General features: G+C 38.8%; 1 protein-coding gene across 2 annotated transcripts in view; it reads right to left on the reverse strand.

The window, feature by feature from the left end:
- The window catches only part of KLB (klotho beta), a 37,489-nt gene that overhangs the window by 8,382 nt on the left and 7,236 nt on the right, over positions 1-21,871 (reverse strand). For both annotated transcript variants that reach the window (XR_005987418.1, XM_041753109.1), the window contains exons 2-3: positions 7,744-8,254; positions 4,429-4,697 (exon numbers count right to left, since the gene is read on the reverse strand). Coding sequence is in view for 1 of the 2 variants with exons in the window: in XM_041753109.1 (XP_041609043.1) it covers positions 4,429-4,697; positions 7,744-8,254 (780 nt within the window). In the remaining variant the exon portion in view is untranslated. The remainder of the gene's footprint in view (positions 1-4,428; positions 4,698-7,743; positions 8,255-21,871) is intronic.

The following is a 21,871-nucleotide window of genomic DNA, read 5'->3' on the forward strand; positions in this document are numbered from 1 at the left end:
AGATTGACAATCCCAGTGTTTTGAAACCTCAGAGCATCTTAATGTTGAAAGGATGTTCAAAGAGCAATCTTGCTATGAGGTAAGGCAAGCCAAATGCAAATCTTTTAAAAACCTCCAAAAAGCATTCGGTTGAGAAGTGGGTGTGATTAATCTGCTTAGACATCTGGTTGGAAATGGTGAACTATGATCTCAACCCTAGCTCCCAAGAGCTTAGTTCTAAAATTCTGTTTCCCACTAAGAGGATCCTGGACTCCTTGGAGAAATGGCTTTTTCCTATCTGGGGCAGGAAAAGAATGAGGTGATGCTGGTACATCTTATGCCAGAAAAATAAGGATGCACTTAAAAACTGAAAAGGAAATGTCACACAGGAGCAGTTTGAAGGAGTCCCACTGGCCACCTTTGAGATAATTTGAGCATCAAAAGGACTAATGAAACAATTACAGCAATGAATTATATATAATGCATTGAAATTAAAAGAATTACCTAATATACGTAGAAGGAATAACAATTAGAAATGCATCATTTTGCAATCTACAAAGTAATCATTCAGGTAAAGTTTATGAATCAATATTAAGGCCATTAGTAGGGTGCCTGGATGGCTCAGTGGTTGAGCATCTGCCTTTGGCTCAGGTTGTGATCCTGGAGTCCTGGGGTTGAGTCCCGCATCAGGCTCCTTTCAGAGAGCCTGCTTCTCCCTCTGCCTGTGTCTTTGCCTCTCTCTCTGTGTCTCTCATGAATAAATAAATAAAATCTTAAGAAAAAAAAAAGACCATTAGTGATATGTTGTTGGGAAGCAGGATATGTATATGGTCTCTAAGTGTAACCAGCTGATTATTTCTTTTTTTTTTTAGATTACTTCTTAATTGCAAATGGAAAAGTTACCTTTCAATTAAGAGATCTGGCAAATGCTGCCTTAATCAAGAAATATGGTAACTACTACTTCAACACAATAACATCTTCCATAATGAAGCAATGACACGTGCTTCCTGATGCAATATATTGGGAAATACAACCTCATCTATGTAGTATATTTACAGAAGTTTATCGTTACAGAAGTTTATTTATCTTTACAATAAAGAAACAAAGAAATGGAGAACATAAGACATTCTCCAATCAAATGTTCTGGGCTCTTCAAAAGTGATAATAACATGAACTTGGGGGAATTATTCTGAATTAAAGGAGGCTGAAGATAAATGACAACCAATGTGTCATCCTTGTTTGTATTCTTGATCTAAAAATCTTTATTTTTTTAAATTTTTATTTATTTATGATAGTCACACACACAGAGAGAGAGAGAGAGAGAGAGAGAGAGAGAGAGGCAGAGACACAGGCAGAGGGAGAAGCAGGCTCCATGCACCGGGAGCCCGACGTGGGATTTGATCCCGGGTCTCCAGGATCGCGCCCTGGGCCAAAAGCAGGCGCTAAACAGCTGCGCTACTCAGGGATCCCTCTAAAAATCTTTATAAGGACATTTTGGGAACATTTAGGATAATTTGAATATGGAATGTATGTTAGATGATATGAATCAATATTAAATATTATGGGTTTGATAATACTATAATGATATAGGAGAATGTTCTTATTTTTAGGAGACACGTTTGAATAGAAATATTTTGGGGTGAAGTGTAATAATGTCTGCAACTTTTCACTGGTTTATAAATGTTTTTTTTTTAATTTATGATAGCCACACAGAGAGAGAGAGAGACAGGCAGAGGGAGAAGCAGGCTCCATGCACCGGAAGCCCAACGTGGGATTCAATCCCGGGTCTCCAGGATCGCGCCCTGGGCCAAAGGCAGGCGCCAAACCGCTGCGCCACCCAGGGATCCCTTTTCACTGGTTTATAAAAGAGAGATAAAGCAATTGTGGCAACATGCTAACAATTAGTCAATCTAGATGAAGGGAATATGAGTGTTTATTGCACTAGGTTGAAATTTCTCAAGACAAAAGGTGAGAGGGGAAAAGAATACTGAGAGGCTGGAGGAAAATAAGATAGGGATGTTTATAGGTAGATATACTAATATTTTTTAAGTGTTACTTTCATCTTGTCAGTCTTCCTATAGAGGACATCTAGTTTTTTGGCATCTACTCATACATCCTCTGACTGTGTTTTCTTTCTTTTCTTTTTTTTTTCTGACTTTGTTTTCAAAAAGCACTCTCATTTTTCTTGGCAAACAATACATCCTCACTCTTAGTCCAAGTTCAAGGGCAGCTGATGCCTCCCTGGGCTTCAGGTGTAAGCATGAGACTCAGAACTAGTTGATCATAGAATTGCTTTCCTCTGACCCAAGTGATTCACTCTTCCTCCTAGGAGTAGGGGTAGGGTCCCCAGGTAGGATAGACATTCACAGTGTCAATCACTGGGGCACAAGTGGGTCTTTAGATGAAGCAGAAACTTGCAGGTTGGGTCATATACAGGCAGGAACTCTTATCTCTCCTGGGATCTTTCTTTGTTGGGTGTGGAATTATAGAAAGTATAAACCCATTTGAAGTAGTAGGGGAAAGATGGCCTGCCTTTGCCATGTGGAAGAGATAGCAACCGAGTAAGTAGCTGGCTCTACAGGAGACACAAGTTGAAGATGAGTCAGTTCTGTATTTAGGTTACTCTATCTTTCCCCCCTATATTATCTCTGAGCCTTTACCAAATCATGTTTAAGTATCAACAGGGACTGAGATTCATAATATGTGAACTTTGTTCATTCATGGTTTGAGCCCTTTTGTCTGGTCTCATCCCTTGTAGATCTTGCTGGCTTTCCATATGCTTCTAGAATATAGGCCATAGTGTGGTATTGTAAGGTCTTATAGCATGGTGTCAGGAAGCAGACAGATCTGGGTACCCTGAACAAATTAGGTAACCTCCCCAAGCCTCAGTTTCCTTGCTTGTAAAATGAGGGTTTTAAGATTTAGGAGAGAGAATATGCATATATACAAAGTTATATGCTTGGCACATAATAAGGACTTAAAAAAATAGCTGCAGGCAGCCCGGGTGGCTCAGTGGCGCCGCCTTCAGCCCAGGGTGTGGTCCTGGAGATCTGGGATGGAGTCCCATGTCCTGCTCCCTGCATGGAATGGAGCCTGCTTCTCCCCCTGCCTGTGTCTGTGTCTCTCTCTCTCTCTCTCTCTCTCTGTCTCTCTCTCTCTCTCTCTCTCTCTGTGTCTCTCATGAATAAATAAATCTTTAAAAAATAGTTGCTATTATTTTGAAAAGAGCACTGTAAATGTGGGGGCTTGGGGATGCCTGTTACAGTCCTACTACTACTTACGTTACCTTGGACTCATTTATGAAATGATAGATCTCACTTTCCTTATCTGTGAAATGAAGGATTTGGAAGAGGAGGTCTCTAAGGTCTCATCTGGCTCTAAAAGTTGGCCTTAACAAATTCACTTTGCATGGTACATGGCCGGTGCTCAGTGGTCCATGTACCTGATGCTGCCCTAGTAAGGCACACAGCAGGGAGCAAAGCCTCAAGCATCTCCACCCTTCTGCAGAAAAAGCTTGCATTCTAGTAGGGTGAAAAAATGACATAAGAAAAATCTGTAGAGCAGTTACAAGAGGCTGTGGAGGTGGGGGACATGGGGAGAAAGGGTACAAACATCCAGTGATAAAATTAAGTTCTGAGGATCTGATGCACAGCATAGTGATTATTAGTAATCATGCAGTATTACATAAAGTTGCCAAGAGAATATATCTTAAATGTTCTCACCACAAAAAGAAATGGGAATTTTGTTATGGTGGTATTCATTTTGCAATATATAATTGAATCAAGTCAATGTGTTGTACATGTTTAACTTACATAATGTGGTAGTCAGTTGTATCTCAATACAGCTAGAGAACAAAAGAAATGTGTGAAAAGTACATAGTATTATGTTAGATATTGATGAATAGCATATATGGGGGGGGGGAGGAATAAAGGGGAATGAGAGGATTGTGATTTTTTTGGAGTGGAGGGAAGCCTTATTGAGAAGGTGGCATTTAAGTAAGTCATGTGATGAAGGTGACAAATGAGGCTTGGGAGTCCCCACCAGGACATAGGGACCTCATAAGGCAAATTGTTCAAATCTATCAAATAACAGGAACCACTTAAATAAAGGGCCACTAATAATTTGCGTTTGGCAAAACAAAATCTATAAAAAAGTTTATAATTTTGATACTACTGACCAATGCCTCTTGCAAAAATAGCTATAAGTTCCCTGGAGACTGTATACTTCTTGAAGGCAGCCTCCCATCTCCATCACCAAAGATAAATTCTAGCACATGAAAGGCTCTCCGTAAGCCTTGATTCTCACCTTCCTTCCTCTTACCCCAACTCCCCTCTATAACCTCCAAATAGTCATATTTGCTATTGTCTGACAGATGTCACTGAATAAAGGAAATAAAATACTGTGTACTATTTGCACCAATTTATGGTTACTTTGTAAGCAGTCACTTACCTTAAGGACAGATTCGGTGACACCCCATGAGAAGTCACAGGGAAACTGACCCTGCACATCTGGGGTGGACTCTTTGAAAGTAAAACCATTTTCTTGTATGATCTGTTTATAATAATATGCTGAAGACTTGGGCTTTCTTTCTTTTTGTTTACTATTAAAATCCACATAAAATAATCCTCGGCGAGTGGAGTAAGCATCCTGCCATTCAAAGCCATCCAGGAGAGACCAAGCAGTGTAGCCAAACACTTGTATTTCGTCAAACCTTATTGCTGCACAGAGGAAGAAAAGCAGAGATGTTCACTCTTGCTCATGTTTATGATTCGCTAACAATCTGCCAGGGGACATGTTGCCAGGAGCATATTGTGAAACCAACTTTTTTCCTAAATTACAGGCTCATTATATAAAATAGAAGATTCATGTTTATACTTGAGAAGCGGCAGTCAGTTTCATCCAGAATGGTCCTCCCCCTACTCACAACAAGTAAAAGACACAGTTAAAAGATCAATTTTAAAACATTCCTGAGAATATTAGTGTGTGAATCTGTGTCAGAAGGCATAGAAATTCCCAGAACCCTTTGGGACCAAGGCAGATGTCTGCTCGTGACCAAGAGTTTTTCATTGCAAGCTTGGGTTAGTTCCCATTTGTGCACAAACTATCTTCTATGAAACCACCCTTTAAGGACTGAAAAATCAGCTTGCGGAATGACCATAAGTGAGTGTCCATGAGGAGAAATAGTACAGTGCTTTAAGAGAACTGACTGGTGAGGGACAGGAGGTAGGAGAGTGCTATGCTCCTGGGAGGGTGCTATTGGGCAAATTTCTTGACCTTGTTTGTTAACAGAAAAGATTGGAAAATATCTTTCAGGATCTTTAAAAACTCTGATTCAATAACGTATTTTTTAAAGATCTATTTTTTTTTCCGAGAATGTGGGACTCGAACTTACAACCCCAAGACCAAGAATCACATGCTCTACCGACTGAGCCAGCCAGGCACCCCTGATTCAATAACTTTTAGGAATTGGGTAGAAATGAAATATGAGAATCAACAACAGCAATAAAAGCAACAAATACCCAAATCAATTAAGAACTATTTTTCTTTTCCTAAAAGCTTCCATTTCTCTCATAGAAATGCATCACTTCCGCATTTTTGGGTTTTTGTCACTGATGTTCTTTTCCTAAAAGGTGCGAGATCCAGCCCAAGAGATTCTAGTGAGATCAATACATTCCAGTAGGCCCCGGTCCTAGTCCCTTTGGTATTGTAGGGCCCTCAGGGGAGATGGAATGGTAACACCTAGGGAATGGATATCCCTTCTGCCTAACTGCATGGTATTTGGCCAAGGCTCTCTAGGCAGAGTCCTTTGCTCTGGAGGCCTCCATGTGCACATGCCCATGGCTGGGCGTGGCTGTTCCATGCTGCTCCTTCCCACAGTTTGGGGCAAAAAGATCTTGCTCTCCCTGAGGACCTTCCCTGAAGGTACTCCTGCAGAACCTGTGTTTTCCTCTAGGCTTGTGACTTCTAAATTATAATTAGTTAATTAGTTCATTTATTTATTTATTTTTTTTAAAGATTTTATTTATTTATTCTTGAGAGATAGAAGGAGAGACAGAGCCAGAGACACAGGCAGAGGGAGAAGCAGGCTCCATGCACCGGGAGCCCGACGTGGGATTCGATCCCGGGTCTCCAGGATCGTGCCCCGGGCCAAAGGCAGGCGCCAAACCGCTGCGCCACCCAGGGATCCCAGTTCATTTATTTTTAAGTAAACTCTATCCCGAATGTGGGGCTGGGACTCAACACCCTAAGATCGAGAACTGTATACTCAGGAGCGCCAGGGTGGCTTAGTTGGTTAAGCATTTGACTCTTGGTTTAAGCTCAGGTTGTGATCTCAGAGTCTTGAGATCGAGCCCTGTGACAGGCTCCACACTCAGTGCAGAGTCTGCTGGTTCCTCTCCCCCTGCTCTAATTCCAGTTACTCTCTCTCTCTATCTCTGGAATAAATAAAATCTTCAAAAAAAAATAATTGCATGCTCTACTGACTGGGCCAGCCAGGCACTCCTAGGCTTGTGACTTCTGAAGAGGGCTACAAACTTTTAGAAAGATCTACTGAGAATTTCTTTATATTTGGGTGAAATGGAGCCCAATTCTGTAGGGGACAGACCCATCATCATTTGAGTTTGTCTTCTCCATTATTTCAATCAGCCACCTGTAGATGTCACTACTTGAGTAGCGGAAAAGGAATGAGGGGGTTAGTAGGGGTCAGAGAAATATCCAGGAGCAATAGAAATTACTCAATTTTGCCATTCATGGCTCACTCTCTAGACCTTTTCACCATTTAGTCATGTAATAGAATAAAAAGAGCACAATTTATGTTTTCTTTAAAGATTTATTTAGGGATCCCTGGGTGGCGCAGCGGTTTAGCGCCTGCCTTTGGCCCAGGGCGCGATCCTGGGGACCCGGGATCGAATCCCACGTCGGGCTCCCGGTGCATGGAGTCTGCCTATGTCTCTGCCTTTCTCTCTCTCTCTCTCTCTCTCTCTCTCTCTCGCTGGGTGACTATCATAAATAAATAAAAATTAAAAAAAATAAAGATTTATTTATTTACTTATTTGAGGTAGATCAAGTGGGGGGAGGGGCAGAGGGAAAGGGAGACCAAGAAAAGCAGGCTCCCCACTGAGCACATAGACCTCCACAGGGCTCCATGCCAGGACCCTGAGATCACAACCCGAATCCATATCAAGAGTGGAATGCTTAACCAACTGGTCATCCAGGTGCTCTTTTTAAGGAGCACAATTTCAAGAAAAGCTTTCAGTATCTTAGACTAAGGTACTACTGTTGGAAAACTTTGGAACATATCTCTTGTAGCATGTGTCCTTTTAAAAAGGATGATGAGCATGAGGGCAACTGGGTGGCTTAGTCAGTTAAGTGTCTAACTCTTGATTCAGGTCATGATCTCAGGCTTGGGAGATCAACCCTTTCATGAGTCTCTATGCTCAGCGCAGAATTTGCTTGAGAATCTCTCTCACTTCCCCCTTGCTCCTCCATATCTCAAATAAATAAATACATTTTTTAAATCTTTAAAAAATAAAAATAAAAAGAATGATACAGCACCTTGTTGCCAAACAAGGGTGTATATCTACAGTCTAGTATTATTTTGTTTTCAAACTTTTATTTAAAAAGGACATGAGAGTAACACAGAAATTCTATCAACATTGCACAATGGGAAAGCCCAACAACAATAATATGTTCAAAGATGACTTTAAGTGTCCTATAGGATATGTATTCCAAAGTTTTAAAAAATTGAGCTAATGTGAAACCAACCTTGAAGAACCTGGTTGAGGAAATTCTTCATCATGTAAATGGCTGTGGTATCTTCTGTTTTCACATGACTGTCTGTGAACCAGCCATTCTCAGCAATCAAGATTCGGGGGTTGCCATATTCCAGTTTAATCCAATTCAGCACTTCTCTTAAATTGAGTGACACATTTTGTCCCATTTTAGCCATGGTGTTCTGGGGCTTGAAATTGTTGGGTCCAAAGGAAAAGGCAAAGAAGTCAGCTGTGCCCCTCACTTCATTCTTCTCTGCTTCAGAGAAAAGGGGTAGAGTGGAGAGCAACTTCTTTTTCATCACTTCTGGATAGTCTCCATTCCCATGGATGGGGTTGGCAAACCACCCGAGCACTGAAACCATGGATTGTTGACATTTGAGTATATCCATCATGTTTTCTGATCTGTTTGGTTCAATCCAATGGGATCCCAACGTGATTGATAACAAACCCTTCTGATATGGGCGGAAATTTGTGTTGTAGTTATGCCAAACTTTCGAATGAGCCTAATAAGAAGAAAATATCATTAATCTTTATGGTCCTAACTCACAAGGATTGTAACTTGGCTGGTAGAAGGTCTTTTCATGGACAAATTAGTGAAGCACACGATGCAGCAGAGAGCTGTCAGGGAACCCTAATGATCTCAAAGTCTGCTCTCTGTCTGCTTCTGCTGTGCCTCCAACGTAAAGCCTCTCCTATTGGATTGCCAGTGAGCAGGCAAAGAGCCCTGGTCCAAACTCCATCTTACTTTTGCTCTCCCTGGCTCCTTTCATGCGCCCTCTTGGTGCTGAGTGTAGGTAAGGTGTGGATTACAGAGTTTCTTCCTCTCCTTAAAAAAACAAAGAGCAATGATCTTTCATTGTTCTACAGAATCTCCTTTTAGCCCTAACTTAGAAGTCCTAGATAATGCACTCTCAAAGCCCTGTAAATGAATAATAGAGCCCATCTTCTGGGCTTGTGAAGATTGAATGAATTAATACATGTAAAGGACTTTAGAATAGTGCCTGGCACAGAGTAACCCCTATATAATCCATTGTTATTACTACTGTTATTATTTTTATAACACTAATATTGTTAATATAACTTTTATTTTTATAACTCTTCTTTTATAACAATATTATTATTATATATATAACAGTTATTATTATATATAATATTATATATAACAGTTATTTTTACTGCTATTGTAAAAGGATGACAGGGATTATACCCTGCAGGAAAGAGTGTGGGTTTTGGGTTCAGCACTCTTGGGCTTGAAGTTCAGATACTTACCATGTGGCCTTAGATAATTCACTTAAACTTTCTGAAATCTCTTAGTATCTTCAGCTGTAAAATGAAGTTAATAATAATAATAATAATAGCCTTTGTAAAGTTGTTAGATGTGACGCTAACATATATATTAAATGTGTGGCACACAATGAAGCATGTAGGAGGTACTGCTCAAAGATGCATGTCGTTGCTATTGGTCCTCCCACAATTTACATTTCCAGTTGGGTTTTCTTGTAACAGAGCCTCATGATAGGTTTCTAGTCTATTGAAGAGGTACTCAGTGAGCACTAGCTTAATGCTTGGTTTGCCTTGACCTGCCCTGAGAGGCTGAAATAAATGGTACAGAAATGTGCCCTCAGGAGCCAATAATCTTATTGAGAAAATAAGATGGAATATGTGGAAGAAAACATGTGTAAAACAGCATAAAATAGGTCATTAAATGAAAAAATAATTAAAAGTTTGGTAAAGAGTCATGAGCTATTTCAGGGGGAGCCAATATCAAGGCCTACAATTAAGGACTCTAGGCCAGTTAATGCTCAGGGTCACTTGGTGACCCGGGCAGCCTTAGAATTGTCCTTTATCTGTGTGACAGTATCTCTTCCCCTCAGACTTGCTTGCCTCCTGACATCTCTTCCAAGGTGTCCCAATTCCTCCTCTGTTTAGGTGTTTCTAAAACAAGTGCACAAACCCTTACTATTTTTAACTCACAATATCTGCTTTCCCTTTTGTTTCTTAGTTTGTCTTTTGCTCATTAGAGCTGTATTTTGTACTGGGTTGAATGATCTGAAATGCCTTTTTGTAGGCCAAAAACAATCATATCTGAACAATGGTTCAAACCTCATAGATCCTGGGTTGCTCAGTCAGTTGAGCGTCTGAAGCTTGATTTTGGCTCAGGTCATGATCTTGGGGTCCTGGAATGGAGCCCCGCAACCAGCTTCCCACTCCAAGAGCCTGCCTGTCTCCTTCTCCCTTTGCCTCTCCCCACCCATGCTCTCTCTCTCTCAAATAAATCTTAAAAAACAAAACAAAAACAAAGCAAAACAAAAAAAACAGAACAAAAAACTAATAGATTCTGTGGACACTGAAAATGTTCCATAAATTGTGTTAGGATGGGGAGAGATAGGTTACCCTAAGAGGTAAGGATTCCAGAACAGATGCCTCCTTGCTTTATGCAATAGCTAATTTAAATCCTTCCCTGAAAGATTTTCTGAAGGAGTAGATGCTTTGAAGTATTACCACTATTCCACTTGTCCTTGCTCAATTTTCACTGGAAGATCCTGGAATCATTCAGCACCCAAATATTCTCCAGGATGTTCTTCTACTAGAGAAGTATTTAGGCTGTGGCCTTCTCCCTAACCCAGAACCTGAGTTCTGGTTTCTGGAAGGAAACACAGAGGGAGTCTGGGACAGACTTCACCTGAAATGGTCTTAGGTGCTCTTTCTAGGCTTTTCTGGAGCTGAAATAACAATAGAGAGACTTGGAAGCTGCTCCCTTTTCTTTCTTCCTTTTTTTTTTTCCTTCTGATTTGCTACAAAAGCAATCATGCATGACTAGAATTCAAAGGCATCATTCTTTGCTTTATTCCAATCTCTCTTTTATTTTTTTATTTTTTTTTTAAATTTTTTCCAATCTCTCTTTTAATCCTTTGCTATCCTCTGTAATTTCATTCACAAACACCACAGTGATCAGTACGTCTCTTCAGGGCTGTTGTGCCCCTCTGATGTGTAAACTGTAAAGCACTGGACACACAAGATTCCAAGTCACAATTAGTTGCCTCACAACTACGATGCCGTCAGACACTAAAGGGAAAGATGGAATCAGTATACATTTATTAAATCAGTCCTCAGAGGAACAAAAAAAGGAGAGGGGAATTTCTTTAAGATAGATGATCTAATACCTATTTCAGGGAGTATATGAAAGATGACCTAAGCACTGATAAAATCTTGGTTACGTCAGCATTTTATTTTATTTTTAAATATTTTATTTATTTATTCATGAGAGACAGAGAGGCAGAGACACAGGCAGAGGGAGAAGCAGGCTCATGGTGGGACTCCATCCCTGGATTCCAGGATCACGCCCTGGGCCAAAGGGAGGCGCCCAGCCACTGATGCACCCAGGCATCCCTAGGTCAGCATTTTAGTGAGAAATAGGATAGCTTGGAAGACAACAGATACATAGATTTGCAATTCCCTTCCAAGCAAGTTTTCTGGAGATATGTATATATATATATATATATATCTCTATATATACCTATATATAGATATGTGTTGTCATGCCCCAAGGTGACCTTCGTATTCCACAGTGTCTCTTTCACCTTTGCTGCTGTTTGCATAGGCTATCAAGGTATCTAAGGTTATCTGTGCTCTGGCCTGAAGACAGCCTCTCCATGCTTATGTGGGGAATGTGGGGGAGGTTCTTTGTGTGGCGCTTATGGTTATAACTTGATCCTGTTTGCCAAGTAACAAGGTAAAAAGTATTGCTTCAAGGTATGAGTTGGACGTAAATCTAGATGTAACAGAGATATCTAGGGGTGTCCTTTGGTCTGACACTCATGAAGGAGGTCTACTGGGAAAACTAAAATGGGGTGCAGGAGTGCGGCCCGGGCTCTGCAACCTTGCACAACAGTCCTTGTGCGATTTTCAAGGTTACCCTCTATCTTGTACAAGGCCATCTACCTTTGGAATGATTGATTTAAGGGAGCTTCAACCTTTGTTCTTTAGATTCAGTAGATTCAGTAGCTTAAAGGGGAAGTCAGCAGCTTTTTCTTTCCAAGCCAGCTATCAGGACCTGATGTCATTGAGAAACAGCCAGGGGCCTAATATCTCGTTCTGTTCCCTCCTCTAGTCTAACGTAGCAGCTTCTTTGATGCCCCTAGAAGACCAGACTCAGATAAGTTCTATGAATGATAGGAAGCAAATAAGATAGTGGGCATGACTTTAGAAACAAAGTGAAGATGGGGTCAGAGGTCAGGAAGACATGGTGGGACCCTGTGGACAACAGGGGTTGAAGACAGATGAGCAAACCTCACACATCAGAGGCGCCTGTTTTTAAGAAAGCCCCAAGCATTTGTCGAAAGCTGTGTATGATTTTAGTCACATTGAGGTTGAAATACCTTCATGTGAACTATAAACTTGTTTATGGTTAAAGTTATTTCATAAAGTCTTAAATAAAAACCGTTAAATAAAATTTATTTTATAAAATTTATTTTAAAACTCCACAGAGCAAACTGTTTTCATATTTCTGTGTTCCCTTCCAATTTTTCCAAATATATTTCCCAGCTAAAATCACTTTGAGCATTTTCCATCTTCCTAGTCTTCATAACCATTCATCAATTTGATGAAATATAGTTTACTTAGTTATGTCTCTTTTGATATGAATTAGCTAGTTTTTCTTTCCTTCCTTCCTCTCTTTTTTTCCCCCATCATAAATAATGTCGTAATATCTAACTTTGGACATATAACTTTTAATTTGTTTGGATTATTTCTTTCTGTTAATCCCAGGCATGGGCTACCTATTTTCAAAATTGTTTTACATAGTTCCAAATTGCTTTTCACACATTTTGTCCATTGGTGTGAGTGTTCTTTCACCAACTGCTTCAAAACATTGGTTGCTCTATTTGGGGATATATGGTTAGCAAGAACGACAGGAAACTGCTATTTACCTACATGCTACTATAGGAGAAAGGGTCTTGAAAGTAAGAGACCCAGGCTCTAGTACTGGACCTACTGCTAACTGGCTTTATCACCTTGGATAAATCATCCCCTCCTAGTTGCCTCAGTTCTCCCTGTTATTCTAGCTAAAAAGAAACACACTAGAGAATTGTGAAAATTGAAAGAGGTAAACATGTCAAGACCCTATGAAGATGACACAAATATAAATTTGAAGTACATTAAAAGACTCAGCTGAAAATAATTTATCTTGCTGTGAAAAAACAATGGTGGGAAGTCTGTGTGGCCTGGAAGAGTGGTCTGCAGCTAGCTCTCCCTACCTCTTGAGTTTCATGGCTAGATATGTGTGTTCTCATTTATTTCTTGCAGCTGATTGAATTTTAGTCATTGTCTATTTGAATTGGGATTAATTTCAGTTTGATTGGATGGAGCTCGAGTGTATTATGCTGGCAAAATGTTAGAGAAAGTCAAATACCATATGATTTTCACTCAGATGTGGAATTTAAGAAACAAAACAAATGAACAGAGGGTAAGGGAAAAGAGAGAGAGGGAAGCAAACCATGAGAGACTCTTAACTATGGGAAACAAACTGAGGGTTGATGGAGGGAGTTGGGTGGGAGATTGACTAAATGGGTGATGGGGATTAAGGAGGGCACTTGTTATGATGAGCATTGGGTGTTATATGTAAGTGATAAATCACTAAATTCTACACCTGAAACCAAAAATAATAGCAATCATAATTTCAGTTTGATTCATTGATTCATTTGTTTCTTCTACTAGCACTTTATATTAGTATCAAGTTTTCTGTTAATTAAAATTGTTGTCCTTCATTCTGCATTCCACAAATATTTATTGAGGGCTTAAGGTATGCAAACTTTTACTGTTCATTGCTAAAAAATATATGACTATCATTTCATTAAAAATATGTGGGGTACCTGGTTGGCTTAGTTGGTGGAGTATGTGACTCTTGATCTTGGGATTGTGAGCTTGAGCCTCATGTTGGCTGTAGAGATAACATAAAAGTAAAATCTTTAAAAAAATAAAATAAAATATATGACTGTTATTTAAAAAAATTTTTTTTGAATCTTGAAATTCTTGGAAACAATATCTTACCCTCATCTGTCTTAGGAGGCAGCTTAAATATTAATAAAAGTTCCCACCTTTCATAAATAAAATTTTTACCTATCCTATTTTTAATGGCTCAAATTCATGGTTTTGTTTTGTTTTTTTAAGATTTTATTTATTTGTGTGCATGAGAGCGGGAAAGAGTGCACGAGCAAGCCAGCATGAGCAGGGGGAGGGACAGAGGGAGAGGGAGAAGCAGGCTCCCCGTAAGTAGGGAACCCAGGACTCTGGGCTTCATTCCAGGACCCCAGGATCATGACTTGAGCCAAAGGCAGATGCTTAATCAACTGAGCCATCCAGGCAGGCATCCCTCAAATTCATATTTTCTATAGTTGGAATAGCTCAGTAATAATCATATTAAATTTTGTTTTAATGAGTTTTCTTCTTATTTTCTTTTAAAAAAAGATTTTATTTATTTCAGAGAGAGAGAGTGAGTGAGAGAGCACAAACAGAGGGAAGAACAGAGGGAGAGGAAGAAGAGGGTCCCTCCTGGGCAGAGAGCCCACACAGGGCTCCATCCCAGGACACTGGGATCATGACCTGAGCCCAAGGCTATCGCTCAACTGACTGAGCCACCCAGGTGCCCCCTCTTTTTTTTCTTTTCAATCATCATATTTTCAAATGATTCTAACAAATCTTTGCTTGTTATCAATTTGTATAGTTTCAGGGTTTCCCCATAGGAATCATGTAAAAACTAAACTCTAATATATTTGTTCCTTCAAAAATGGTTTTAATATTCTTATAGAATCCTAATTTCAATGATAATATTAGTAAATTCAACTAATGCTTGAATCAGAGGCTAAACCTGGCAACACAGAGGGGAAAATAAAGTCTATAATAAAGCTTATAATTAATTAAGTGAAGCATCTGTGGGTTTCCCCAGATATTAGAAGGGAGCTTTAAGAAATCAATATTAGCAAATTGATGCTTAACTGAAGTTCATTTCCTTGCCCAAGAAGAACATTTGCATGCCAACTCTGCAGAGGTTGGAATGCTATTTTAAGCTTCCTGTTATTATTACATTAACAATTGGGATCCTGTTAGTAATTTTTTCGTGCAAAAGGAGCATATCTCAGAGTATAAATGAAGCTAAAATGGCCTGGGTGAGGGACATGAAGCCTTTCCTCAGGATTTAGGAATGAAGAGTTAAAGACAGTCCATGTAGAAACCACTCTGGAAATTACAAATAATACAGTTATTACAATAACAAAAATAAAACCTACTAGTTTTAGACCTGGCAACAAAGGCAGATTTCCCGGAACTGAAGGAAGCGGAAGCCTTAGGACTCACTTGCATGGGTCCCTATAAAATGTTCTAGGTGGGTTGGAAGCTGGTTGCATTTAGAAGTATTTCTAGAAAAGTATTGCTGATGAATTTCCAAAGAGACCTCAGAAAAGAAGGAATATGAATCTCTAAGATTACAGTAATCTGTTGTAATATTTTTCTCATTCCAAATAAATGTTCACTTTTGTACTAACTTTGCATCCATAATTTTGTTTTTTTTTCTCTTACAGAGGGTCCCCCGGATTGTACATCTCAGGCCCATGTATTGCAGAACTGTACCTGGCCTACCAGCTTCTTGGGGGCAGAAACTGTATCTATTTTGCTGACCGTTGTACATACAGATGCCTGAGAAGAGCCTGTCACAGAGTACTTGCTGAATGAATGCCCACTATGGATCAGCTAGTTAGCTGTCATCTCACATACGTTGTTGATAGCACAGCCCCTGCAGAGCTATTTTTTTCCATTTTAGAGAAGAAATTGAAGTTCACAGAGGCTGAGCACTGGTAAGGGTAGCATCTGAACCCAAGCCTCTCAGATCACTTTACTAAAACCATCCTGCTTTCTTTTCTTTCTTTCTTTTTTTTTTTATGTTAGCCATCCTGCTTTCTGTATGTCCATCAGTCCTAAATTTTGAAGCAGTTGGGGACCATTTGACATGAACCACAACATACTATTTTTAAATTATGTTTTATTTTATTTTCTTTAAAGATTTTACTTATTTATTTGAGAGAGAGCAGAGAGAGAGAGAGAGAAAAAGAGAGAGAGAGCGATAGCACGAGTGGGGATGAGGGACAGAGGGAGAGGGAGAAGCAGACTCCCCACTGAGCAGGGAACCCGATGCAGGGCTCAATCCCAGGACCCCAAGATCATGACCTGAGCCAAAAGCAGATGCTTAACTGAATGAGCCACCCAAGTTACCCTAAAATTATATTTTAAATAAATTTCTGCTGTACTTGATTATAATTGATAAAAAGAATAAACAGTGATAGAATGAGTGATAGATAGTTGCCTATGCTCAAATGCTGAGGAGAAAATATCCATGTATGTCTGAAATTCTAGATCACCTAGAAAGGTCAAGGAGGACTTGCCAGGAAATTTGGGGTTTTCAGAAAGCCATGTAGTTGTCCAAGTGCCTAGCACAGCAGAGAACACTTGTGTGTAATTCCCTGGGCCCCTTTCCTAGAACCAGTAAAATTGGCATTAGATATTGTCCTTATTGGTGTCAGAGGCTAAATGAATCCTTAGGGGCCACTTCCACATGCTTGACCATCTTTTTTTTTTTTTTTTTTTTTTAAGATTTTATTTATTTATTCATGAGAGGCAGAGAGAGAGAGACAGAGAGATACAGGCAGAGGTAGAAGCAGGCTCCATGCAGGGATCCTGACATGGGACTTGATCCTGGGTCTCCAGAATCAGGCTCTGGGCTGAAGGCGGCACTAAACCACTGAGCCACCTGGGCTGCCCACGCTTGACCATCTTGATTGAGGATTGAGATCTTTACACCACTGTGAATGTTAGACCAAGAGGGGAAGGAGGATGTCGTTGTATAGCATTCAGCACAGCATAATTTTCATAATTTTCTTTCAGCACAGCAATTTTCTTTTAAAAATAATTTTTAAAATTATTACAAATAATTTTAATTTTCTTTCTTTATAAATGAGAAAGAAAAAGAGTCTTTTTAGAGTCTTTTTAGAAGACTCTAAAAAGTCTTTTTTAGAGACTTTATTTATTTATTTATTCATTCATTCATTCATTCATTCATTCAATCATTTATTTGAGAAAGAGCACATATAACTGGGGGAAGGGGCAAAGAGAAAGAGAGAGAATCTTAAGCAGACTTCTCTGAATCAGGGCTTCATCCCAGGAGCCCAAGATCATGACCTGAGCCAAAATCAAGTTGGCTGTTCAACTGACTAAACCTTCCAGGTGTCCCTTCACAGCACAATTTTCAAACAATTCATAATTAAATGGTCTTAAAGATGAGTGACTTTCATGATCAATTAGAACAGTGATTAAATTACAGAACCATGGAAAATTAGTAATATAAATAGTAATAAGAACTAACACATATCTAGTGCCACATGTGCTGAGCACTCTTCTAAGTGCTTCCCGTGTATTACCTCATTTAATCCCATTTTGGAGAATTAAGGTAGGTGCTATTAGCATTCCCACTCAGAGCAGAGGAGATGAAGGGTAGAAGGCTAAGTTATTCACTTGCCTAGTTTCACAAACTAAGTCAAGCCCATGCTGTATTGCTCTAGGTCCTGTGCTCTTGACCGATGATAACTAGGGGTAGAAGATGGACCTTAGAGGCCAGTTGATCCATTCTTCAAAAATCTCCTATTTATAGATGAGAGGCTGAAGCCCAAGAAATAAGTGACTTGCTCAAGGTCTCAGTGGCAAAACCAGAATTAGTACTAAATCTTTCAGGGGAGCCTGGGTGGCTCAGTGGGTTAAGCATCTGCCTTCAGCTCAGGTCATGATCCCAGGGTCCTGGGATTGAGCCCCATATTGGGGGTCCCTGCTTAGCAAGAAGTCTACTTCTCCATCTACCCCTCCCTGCTGCTTGTGATCTCTCTCTCTCTCTCATACTCTCCCTCTCTCAAATAAATAAGATCTTTAAAAAAATTGTATAAAAAAAAGAGTAAGTCTTTCTGCTTTCTCAGTCACTGTCATTTCCAGGACATTACACACATTTATTTATATGGCTTTGAAACATACTTTTAGGCAGCCCAGGTGGCTCAGTGGTTTAGCACCGCCTTTGGCCCAGGGCCTGATCCTGGAGACCTGGGATCAAGTCCCACATAGGGCTTCTTGCATGGAGCCTGCTTCTCCCTCTGCCTGTGTCTCTGCCCCTTTCTCTGTGTCTCTCATGAATAAATAAATAAAATCTTAAAAAAAAAAAGAAACATACTTTTATGCCTTAAACTCAAAGGTGACTGAACAGGCAGAGACAATGTAAGAGGTATGTTACAGACAAGGCACCAGGACATCGTGAAAGCCATGTGACAGTTTTTGGGTCCCAGCAATACTCAAGAGAAAGAGGGTAGCCGGGAGTGGTGGCTTTCATTATGCCTTCATTCAGACTCACCAGCTGGGGTACCATATTAGTACCCAGTCAAACTGAGAATTCATCAGCATTACCTTCTGGGTTTTTTTTTTTTTACCTTCTGTTTAATTTCTTTTTCCCCTATAGGAATTATACACATCAGCAAAAGCAAGTTTCAATGAATCATTTTATCTTTCCTTCGACCCACAGCTATTATGAGGTTCTTCTCTCTTCATTCATTCTCATTGATTAATTGCTTAAATTCAAGTCTACAAATACTTATTTAACAAACACAAGGCACTTTGATAGGCATTTAGGAAAAAAGTTAATAAGATAACTCCTGCTTTCAGATGAGCTATAATCTCTAGTAGTAAAGAGAAGTACAGATATATGTAGATAGAAGCAGAACACTTTTGCATTTCAATTAATCAGAGACAATAATCAAAATGTAATGTAATAATATGATGTAAATTTTGTAAAGAAAAGTGACTATATGTATGTGTTCATATACACATAGAAAAGTATTTGGACATTGAATAAGCTGCTAACAGTTGCTACTTCCAGTGTACGGGGTCAGGGAGTAAGGAAAAAGGAGACTGTTCATTTTTTACTTTATGTCTTTCTATATTGTTTGAATGTTTTGCAGTACAAATGCACTATTTTTGTAATTTACAAAAGTCAGGAGAATTGGTTGAAACAAATGGTTTCTGTCAGTGGATTTAATTGTTGTATGTAGTTACTCTTCAGTTTCTCCAAAGTTCCAAAAATCTCAAAGGAAAAAACAGAAACTGAAAGAAAAAGTTCAGTTATTCTAGATTTCATTATCTATTAAAGAATGCTTCTTACTCCACAATAATATGTTGATAATCAAAGGTAGGGGCAGAAGACGTACCATACATACGTGATTAACACAAAAGAACTGATAACGGTAAACACTAGGCCTCTTTTTTAAGACTCAGTCACATAATTCTGGCCAAGATATGACACTATGAAGAACCAACCAATCAATATACTGCCCCCAATACTAAAAGATCTGTTTTTCTCCATTCTCAAGAGTCACCTCCAACATTTTCAGGTAGATCACCCAAGAGCCATTTTAATTACTTTTCTGATTCACTCTTTCCTGGTTAGTAAGTTAGAAGGTTCGGGTCTTTTCTCAGCCTTCCTACTAATTTTCAGCAACACAATCCTTCACGTTCAGTGGTTTAATGACTCCCTCTTCTTTGAATATAGACTAAATGAGTTTTGAGTTTTCTCAGTAAGATTTTTTATATACAATAATTTTATATACAATTAAATGACTTAGTTTACACTGTAAGCTAATGTAAATGTTTCCTCAGTTCATTTCTTGCATCATATCTAGCACTGCTTCACTGCTTATAGTATTTTCCAATCTCCAGCTGGGCCATATTTTCTATGAGAGAGTCTGTTTCAAATCAAGCTGTTTAAATATGATCACAATGTTATTCTCTGAACATTTATAATTACATTTATTTAAACTCTTGTTAATCATTCACTGAAGTATAACTTTTTCTACTCAACGATTAGAAAAAGTAAATATTGCTCTCTTGAAGGTTTTAGAATACCAATTGTCTTCTACAAATTGGTTTTTTTTTAACAGAACTTATATCTAACAATGGTATTTTGGTTATAGAAATGTCTTTGGCAATTCTTATCAACAAGGAGTTTTTATCTTTTTATTCAAATTTGATTAGAAATGTCTGAAAGAACACTAGTCTTAACTTGTTGGATCATTATTTCCTATATTTTGTTAAAGGTGTCTTAGATCCTAAGGGAGATGAGTTGGGATTATAATATAGGTATTATGGATTAGCTAATTCAATGAATAATTGTGTTAACATTTATTTAAACTTCAGATGGTTTTGACAAGGGCACACACATGATCTAACATCACTTTAACAGGACACTAAAGTTTTGAGCGAATAAAACATTAAAATCATGGGGACACATGGAAAACCTCATGATTAATGTATGAGTCAGGGATAAATTGTTCATAGATTTTGTGGAAAAATAAAACATGTCGATGGATGGTTCTGGTCTTTAAATAGGCAGAGTGAAGTTAAATATCTGTGAGTCAGCATCAACGCAAGCAGATGCCATGGGTTTTAAGACTGTAAATTGCTCCTTTTCACTGAAGCTAGGTGGCTGATTCAACAAGGTCGTTAAACCTTGTTAGCTTGGATTCGGATGGATAAAATTGGAATTTTGGCTCTGACAATCATTGTGGAGTCAAAAAAACCCACATACAGCTGCATAACCTCAGGGGAATTTCTCTGAGCTTCAGCATCATCAATGTAAGTGGGCTCTGAGAGTACCCTACCTGGCAGAGTTGATGTGCAAATTAAATGAGATAATACATGAAAAGTACCTAGTACAGTTTCGGACACTACGGTGGGTATGCAATATTCTTATAGTAATGATTAGTAAGAGTAGTATGATAGAATGTCAAAAGGTTATCTGCAATAATTGCCTCAATCTTCCACTTTACTGTAAAAATTAAGACTAATCTCTGTCCTTTCTCCCCATCTCCTCCTTTCTGTGTCCTTTTTTTGTTTGTTTTGTGTGGGAGAGGAAAGTGGTAAAAGGTAGCAAGTAATAAGGCTTTTTGTTCTTTTTAACCTTCTTTTTTTCTGTCCTTTGGCAAAAAAGCTTGGGCTAGTTTTTAAATCACAGATTTAGCAAAAATTAATTTTGGTATGTTGTTGCCTTAGAACCCAACTTTAACGAGGGAGTTTTTAAACATTCCTTTATTTTTCTCATGGAAAAAAAATAATTTCAGATGATCATTGGAGACTTTGTTTCTGTCTGACCAAGACAAGCTAAAGAAGGCTCCTGAAAGCTATTTCCATTTCAAAATATGACACTTAGTCTTCAAGTTATTGGTGGGGGTTTGGGCAGAAAAGGTTTAAAAATGACATTTAATCTATTTAAATGTGCCTGTGAAACACTGCAGTCCTCTTGTTCAATAAAGCAGTTGCAGCATCCTGTTGGCAAAGAAGGTTTGGCTATTAATCATGTGAATGGTGACTTTTTCACATTATAGCTGTGTTTTGAGTTTTAACACTGAATCTTGGTTAAGACTTCTAATAGTGCTTTTAAGAGGTATACTACATAAAGACAATTGTTTTCTTCTAAAATATAAAATAATCCTTTACTTATTTTATTTTTTACTTAAAAAAAGACTTTATTTATTTATCTAGGAGAGAGGGAGAGAGCAAAAGCAGGGGCAGAGACAGAGGGAGAAGCAGACTCCCCACTGAGCAAAGAGCCTCTCGTTGGGCTCAATCCCAGGACCCAGGGATCATGACTTGAGCCCAAGGCAGACGCTTAACAACTGAGCCACTGGCACTCCTATTTTTTACTTTTAATTGTGGAAGTTTATGTAACATATAAAAATAAAAAGAATAATATAGTGAACTCGCATGAGCACATCACTCAGCTTTAAGTGTCATCAATATTCTGCAGCTTGTTTCAAGATGGGCTTTGGATATAAAATTTTTTATAGAAACAGGCATATGTATTGGTAATTTGCATGTTTTGAAAAGCCTGTGTGTTTATGCCAGAGTCTGTGATGGGTGTGTGTATGTGTGTGCGTGTATATGTCTGAAATCCAATTTTATTCCATTGTAGTTTTAAATCCTTTCTAGAACAAGGTAGAGCTTCCTTAAATAGAAAATAATCAATTGAATTATTTATTGAATACTTA

Source organism: Vulpes lagopus, chromosome 4, assembly GCF_018345385.1.
Source record: "Vulpes lagopus strain Blue_001 chromosome 4, ASM1834538v1, whole genome shotgun sequence".
Lineage (NCBI taxonomy): Eukaryota > Metazoa > Chordata > Mammalia > Carnivora > Canidae > Vulpes > Vulpes lagopus.